Source organism: Sesamum indicum, linkage group LG12, assembly GCF_026168435.1.
Source record: "Sesamum indicum cultivar Baizhima isolate 11 linkage group LG12, ASM2616843v1, whole genome shotgun sequence".
Taxonomy (NCBI): domain Eukaryota; kingdom Viridiplantae; phylum Streptophyta; class Magnoliopsida; order Lamiales; family Pedaliaceae; genus Sesamum; species Sesamum indicum.
The window spans coordinates 9664203-9672406 of NC_142668.1; the positions used below are offsets into that span (position 1 = coordinate 9664203).

The window sequence follows — 8204 nt, forward strand, 5'->3', positions numbered from 1 at the left end:
CACTTGCTCGATTTTTAATTATATTTTAATTTTTGTTCTTAAAATTTGTTCCTAAGTCTTCAGTTTATTGTACACCAATAGCCCTAAGGTGAGTAGAGCAAGTGATGCTTGTCCTACACTTTCACCCATATTCTATACTATCATATTTGTAAATATGATGGTAAATTTTAATTTAGGATAATTGGACTCCCTTTTTCTAAAGTTTGGTGTATTTATATGTAGACCCCTCGTAATTTAGGAATTTGCATCTAGCACCCTTGAGATTTGCTTCAATCTAACAAATAAGTTCCTCTATTAGTCAAAATTTATCAATGAATTATTACTGATTTATTAAAGGTCAAATAATTTTTTTTATGATCAAATTACTCTCATATGTCTTCGCGCGTTAATAAATGTGAGGAGGTATATTTTCACCATTATAATGATAGTTTAGTTAGAAAAAAATTATTTGACCTGCAATAAGTCAGTAATAAGTCAATCGAGGGCATATATCGATTTTCATTAAGCTTTTTTTTTTTTTTGTTAATATCAACAAATTCATTGAATTTTGACTAAAAGATGGTCTTATTTGTTAGATGAAAGCAAACCTCAGGGGTTCTAGATATAATTTTCTAATATCCCTTTCAGAAAGAGGGTCTTATTTGTTATATGGAAGCAAACCTCGGGGGTGCTAGATACAATTTTCTAATATCCCTTTTAGTTTTCATTCAATATTTTTGTTAATATCAACAAATTCAATAAATTTTAACTAATGAATTTGTTAGATGGAAGCAAACTTCAGAATTACTAAATGTAATTTTTTAAATTATAAGAGATTTACGTATAATTACACCCATTTTTCTAAAAAAAAGTATAAACATCCCATAAATATATATATATATATATAGATATATAATTAATTCAAGCATCAAGATGTGGACGTAACTCAACCCAAAATACAATAACAGCCAACATATGATTGGTTGGATTACCAAGACAAAAATTGTACCAAGTACATTATGAAAGCTTTTAATTAGGTACTTAACAGCTCTCCTTGGAACTTTCATTCCCTTGAGCCCAACTGTTGCTCCAAATCCAACTTTATTAGTGTACTCTTTTGACAGACATTTTGGGATACAGTCTGTTCTGCTACAGAAAAGATCTTCAGGAACGTTCTCACACATGCTCTTGCCATATGTATCACATTGCACCACAGCTGACTTATCACTCTACTATTGGCACACCACCAACACACACTACACTCCCACCCATTACACACACATCATCATCATTCTCTTTCACACCCAAACTATGGTTCAACATGCACTAAAGTTTGCTCCCCTGTGCCCTCTGAATTTTGGGTTTTTTTTTTTAGTATATTGGGTATATGATCCTTTCTTGCCTAAGGAAATTTTAGTTTGAATTGGGTTTCGTCATATCTAAATTAATTATATAATAAATATAAAATACGTATTTATTATATGATTAGTATATAAAGATGATAACTAGAACAGATAATTTAGGGGCCTATTTTGTTTGGATTTGGGGATGAATTAAGTTTTTTAAGTCTGACTGGGTCCAGAGCAGTTCTTGAATTTTCCCGTTAATCTCCATGGGATAATGTTTAAAATTTGATGAATTTATTTAGGATATTTTATTTCTATTCATTGTATTCAATATTTAGAATAAATCTTTGTCACTAGAAGGAAATTGACTATTGGCTACAATTTGGTAAATAATTATTATTAATTATGATTAATAAAAAATTTATGCAAAACTTGAATTATCCACCATGTAAACTACTTTGCCATGGCTATGGCCCATAAGAAATGTTTTTTTCTTGCAAAAACTACGATCAATAACTGTTGTATGACCGTAGTCGTAACTATTTACTATAATTATTTATTTTTAATCATGACAATTAATCATGATTAAATATTAAATTCCTTCCTAGTGTATACAGCCATAATAATAGTTTATTGGATATTTATAAATAATAAACTTATTTGCTCGAATAATTATATCGATTAATTGAAGAAAAGAAAGGAAAAAAAAACGAATCTTGCAGGTTAAACCATTTGAATCCGAGAGCGAGGTGAGGTACGTTTTCAAATCCTATTGAAATCGAGGTAAGGTTGGACATGTCGACTATTTTGTTAAGAGAAAACAGATCAGTTGGAGTCGAATTTGACAAAATCCATCCAAAAATTACTTTATACCTACTTTTATTAGTTTACATTTATTATATAATTGATTCCATTAGTCCAAAATTAATGATCAAATAAAAAATTCCCTGATCACCAGCTCTAGGTAGGAATTTTTCACCTCATACCCCTCTTGATCAAAATCTTGGTTAACCTTTTCCATTCAAGAATCACTCACGTACATAAAAATATATTAATGTACTTGGTATGATGAGTTTTGATGAGTAAAGTGAGGGGATGATTGATCCAACGGCCAGGAGGAGTGGAGGAATAGGTGAGGCGAACACAGAGGAATGTTGTCTGATGAAATCTTAAATTATGAGAGCATTATTATAAGGTTGGAGGCCACAAGGGCACGTGGTTTCTGATTCCTCCGATTTAATAAACTACTGACTTCTTTCCAGTAATACCGTTGGGCCTCAACCCCAAACCACCCCCCCCCCACCCCCACCCCCTACCAGCTGTCGATAGCTGTCCTAATCCTCCCCCCATGTGACCCCACCATCATAGCCAGAGAGAAAAAGAGACATTTTTCATTTTTTTAATTTTTTGAGATAATATTGAGAGACAGAGAGAGAGAGAGAATGGGGTCATGAGCAGTTGTGAATGGGATGATGAGAGATGTTTCCTAATTGTGGCTATCTACTGTTCTTGAAATTTTGCTTTTTTAACAATTTGCATGTGATTTAGGGTTTGTGTGTATATATATATAAGGCCCTGCTTGGGAACATCTTGTAGTTTGGGTCATTTCACTCCGTTTTGGTGAGTACAAAGTGATCCAATTCCCTAGTTGCAAGAAATATGGCACATTTGCCACCAAAAGTGCCTAGCATGACTCACAACTGGCCTGACTTCTCACACCAAAAGATTGAGGGATTGGGGATCATCAACAACAACCCCCCTTCATGGGTTGATGAGTTCCTCGACTTCTCGTCGGCCCGCCGTGGGTCCCACAGGCGGTCTATGAGCGACTCCATCGCCTTTCTCGAGCCCCCCATGGTGGAGGAGTGCCGGAGGTCGTCCGCCATCATGATCCCGGGAGATCATCATCATCATCCTCATCACGAAGATGGGATTGTTGCTGTCGATCGTGGCGGTAGCAATCACCACGGCCACCACGATGGTGGCGGTGGCGGTGGTGGTCATCATGACTTTGACAGATTCGACGACGACCAGCTGATGTCAATGTTCACGGACGACCTAGTCGGGGGAGCAGGGCCCACAGCCACCATGTCGTGCTCGAACCCCTCATCGCCGTCGGATCACAACAGCATCAATGATGATGATAAGTTACAAGGCCTTAATTCATCTGATCATCTCCAGCAGCAGCAGCAGCAGCAGGTGCACCCCAAGAGTGAGCCTGAGGAAGTGCAGAGCTCATGCAAATCCGAGGGAGTAAATGGTGTACATGCAACCACCACAGACAATTCCGGTGAAAAGATTTATGACCCCAAGAGGATTAAGAGGTACTCATCATTCCCCTATACATAATTATGCATGAAAATCTCTCTCTCTCTATATATATATATATGAAAAATTCTTATTTTTTGATCGAATCAAACGTATTACAAAGCAATCACGCTTGTTTTGTGATTGCTTACTTTTTCTAAACTGTATATCAATTACACGGCAAGTGTATTTCAATTTTCATATAATTTGTTTAGGTTTAGCCGAACCGAATCCAAATTATACTTTATCATATATATATGTTAAAATTAAATTCTAATTGTAAATATTATGTTAATTATCTGAATTAATTTAATTTTTTGTCAGAATTTTGGCTAACCGGCAATCTGCTCAGAGGTCAAGAGTGAGGAAATTACAGTACATATCTGAGCTAGAACGCAGTGTTACTTCACTTCAAGTATGTCAACTATAATTAAATATTTTGGTATATATATTTGCCTTAATTATTTCTTCTATTTTCCAAATATATATATACAGTTATTAATTAAAATTATTGAATTATGGAAATGGTGTGAATTAGGCTGAAGTTTCAGTGTTATCACCACGAGTAGCATTTCTGGACCATCAGCGCTTGGTGCTAAATGTGGACAACAGTGTTCTCAAGCAAAGAATAGCAGCTTTAGCCCAAGACAAAGTTTTCAAAGATGGTAAGAAAAATTATTCTTTTTTTAAATAAAAAGTAATATTATGCATAGATATATATAGGATTAAATGCTATTTATCCTCTGTGATATTGTAAATTGAAAAATTACTTTCGTATGAAAAAAAAAATATCAAGTAAATTGCTTCATTTTAAACAATATAAGGAGGTATTTCGTTTTTTTTTTTTCATAAGGAGATAATTTGCTCATTTGCAATATCAGGAAAGAGTTGCTTGCATATTTTTCATTGTATATATATAATTGTGTTTGGATCAAAAAATAAAATAATTTTCACATCGTATAAATTAAGAATATTGTTAATATTCTTTTTATGACATTAATATTTCATTTTTTTATGATATTATTATATGTTTTTTGAAGAGCTCGCCACTTTATATGGCTATATAGTACGAATTTATGATTTTTCTCCTTTACAATTAATTAAGGGGAAAAATGCAAGCAACCCCATTGTGATATTGCAAATGAGCAAATTACCCCCTTGTGAAAAAATAAATAGCGATTTACTTTCCTATATTTTTTAAAATACAACAATTTACCCTCCTATGATTTTTAAAATGAAGCAATCTACCTCCCTATATAAGGAGGTAAATTGCTTCATTTTAAAAAGTATAAGGAGGTAAATTGCTATATTTTTTTCATAAGGGGGTAATGTGCTCATTTTAATATCACAGGGGGATAAATTGCTATTCACCCATTAATTAAGTTGGTGTATAGAGTAATGTACTGTGTCCACATGCATGAACAATTAAAAATGTAAATAAACCAACTTGGATTCAATATAGAATAATTGAAAAAAAAAATGCAAATTAATCTTCATATAGATATATATATCTGAGCAGATGTGAATAATAAATGTGACAGCAACAAGCCTTTGCCATCCATCCATCAGATCACAAGCACTCACTGCTCATATATATATATATATATATATATATATAGTGTGTGTGTGTGTTTCTTGATTCATTACAGTACTTAGGAAAGAAAATAGTGTTTGTCTTAGCATCGATCATTGGGCTTAGGTAGTTAAGGTCGAACATTATCATATTTACAATGTTTATTTAAATTCTTATTAAAATATTTGATGAGATTAAACATACATTTTAATTTATGTATTAATTCCCACATGGTTCGAAAATAGTATTTGTATTTTAGAGAATTACATACTAATTTAAACTATATTTATATGACACATAAAATACAAAGATTCATACCATCCCATGTGAGAAAAACCCACTTCATCATACACTGCTTTGCTAGCTGTACTCCGGATCAGATTTGATCAAATCGAACCACTCATATTATAAGTATGATAAATTTATAGTGTGATTGATCATTCTTTTTGAACTGGACACCAATTATGTGTATCAAGTGCATTACACATATCATATGATATTAATTAGAGATGTAGGTCCGGTCAGGACCAAACCTGGTTGTCCTCGATTATCTATTATCTCGTATTTTACATGAACTTTGTCCCACTTTAAATGTATATCTCTTAAAATAAAAATTCTCTCTCGATCTCTTACTACGGAGATTTAATATTATAAATTTAGTTTAATCAACTACAAAATAATTAATTAGGGTTGTTTTGATAGCTCATCAAGAAGCACTGAAGAGGGAAATTGAGAGGCTGAGGCAAATATACTACCAACAGAACATGAAGAAGATGGAGAATGGGAGCGGGGCGCAGCCCAACTCACCACCAAGAGCTGCTGATCATACGAACTGCCCTGCCGAGAAAGAGCAACTAGCAGTCAATTGACATATTCCTAAGGTAACTCAACTCATATATACTTCCTCTTTAGATTCTTGTGACATGGCTTTGAAGCAAGAATTGCACCAATTTTTATCACATCTCCGCTTATTCTTTACAAATTACTTATTCATCTCCTAACACTACAAAAGTCAAACAAATCAATGCATTTTCTGCCTCGTAACTTAGATCCAGTACATTTTTAAATCAATTATTCCTGAGATTTTTTAAAATAATCCCATAATTGGCATAAGGTCTCATTTTTAGTACTTTTGCCGCCTGTCGTCAGGAAAATGATGGAAATTATAGTATGCATGTCATGTGGCGTTTTTAGAATGATACGTGGCATGCACATGGTATTTTCATTAATTTTCTAATAGAAGTCGATAAGAGGACTAAAAGTGAGAATATTTTAAAGTTATAGGATTATTTTCGATAATTCCATTGCTCTAAACCTGTACAGGGCCTAAATTATGGGACAAAAAAATGCAATTTATCCAAGAAAACTTAAGTTATAAATATTGGTCCCACTATTGAGCAACACTTAGTTATGATTAAATCTTTTGTTGTTGTTTTCAGACCTGATCAATATCTTAGTTCCGTATGCTGAAACAACGGCTAATAAATGTATCACAATAATGATTAACTATTATTTACTACAAATTTTTATTTTTAATCATAACAATCAGTAATGACAAAATATCATATTTCTTATAGTGGAATAATAATTAACTAGTATTTACTATAATTTTTTACTTTTAATCGTACCAGTTAGTAACAACAAAATATCAAATTTCTTCCGCGTTCCATTAAATTAATATCAAATAATATATTACCACATTTGCTTATAGTAGTCTAAAACATCATTGTTGACAGTGAAACTTCAACATTTGGTGTTGCTAATTAAAAAGGTGCAATTTCCACTTGTGCAGGAATATAATCAAATGAAGCAATCACTTCCAAATAAAAGCAGGCTGCAAACTCATTGCTGTGAACCAGATTATGAGGCCAACTCTACCTACTAATCTTGTTCACTAATAAAAAGCCCTTCTTTTTTTGGGCTTAGGAAAAAAAATTAATTTCTATCTTCCCCCCCTAAGTTTAGGAATGAGTGTGTTTTGATTTAATTTTTTCTTGTGTACCAATCATTATTTTTTTCAAAAGACTTGGATTTGGTTAGGGCAAGTGATGAGAGTTGGGTTGGGGTGTATGTATGAAATGTGGATGATGATGTAGTGAAGAAGGAGGTCATTTGATGTCAGGTTCTCTCTGTTCAGTGTCTTTTGCTTTTCCACATGTTGCTCTTTTCAAGGAAAGAAAAAGTGTTGTAAATACTACTACATCTTTGACTGTAATTATTGCAGATTTCAATGCAATTGGGATCTTCATTGTGTAATGTATTAACCAGTGTTAGTTCTGACAAGTTATTGCCCAATGGGTAGGTTTCGGATTTCTTTTTGTTTTTTTAAAAACTAGAAAACCGCCATAAAACAAAAAGAGAAAAAAGGGGATAATTACAATTCTTTTCTGTTAAGTTTGGTATAATTCCATCTTTATAATTTAAAAAATTATATTCAACCCTCGTGAGATTTGCTTGTGTCTAATAAATAAATTCATCCAGTTTTCAGAATACATTGAATTTGCTAATATTAATTAAAAAATAAAAATATATATTTGCTTTCAATTAACTTATTATTAGTTTATTACAGGTCAAATAAATCTTTTTATGAGTAAATAACCCTTATTCATTTTCACATATTATTGCATGTAAAGAGGTATATTTTCACTGAGTTTAGTAAAAAAAAAATTGTTTAACTTGCAATAAATCAGAAAATAAGTCAATCGAGTGGAAGTATAAATTTTTATGCAGTTTTTTTTTGTTAATATCGACAAATTCAGTGAATTTTCATTAACGAAGGAACCTATTTGTTAGACGAAAGCAAACCTCAAGAGTAGTAGATGTAATTTTTCAAATCATAGGAGGTTTACGTGTAATTACACCAAATCTCGAGGAATTAGAGTATAATTATCCCTAAAAAAACAAGCCAATTATTGAGTTTGATCTGAATTTTATCAATCGAATCTGATTTATGTTAAGATGAATGAAAGAAATAATTATACACTATTTTTCTATAATAA

General features: G+C 32.3%; 1 protein-coding gene across 1 annotated transcript; it reads left to right on the top strand.

Annotated features, from left to right (window-relative positions):
- Positions 1 to 2771: 2771 nt before the first annotated feature.
- On the top strand, positions 2772 to 7488 carry LOC105178453 (basic leucine zipper 34). The gene is made up of 5 exons (XM_011101921.3): positions 2772 to 3649; positions 3957 to 4047; positions 4171 to 4297; positions 5908 to 6086; positions 6998 to 7488. Exons 1-4 carry the CDS (start codon positions 2985 to 2987, stop codon positions 6072 to 6074), a joined length of 1050 nt encoding a protein of 349 aa, XP_011100223.2. The 5' UTR covers positions 2772 to 2984; the 3' UTR covers positions 6075 to 6086; positions 6998 to 7488.
- Positions 7489 to 8204: the final 716 nt, after the last annotated feature.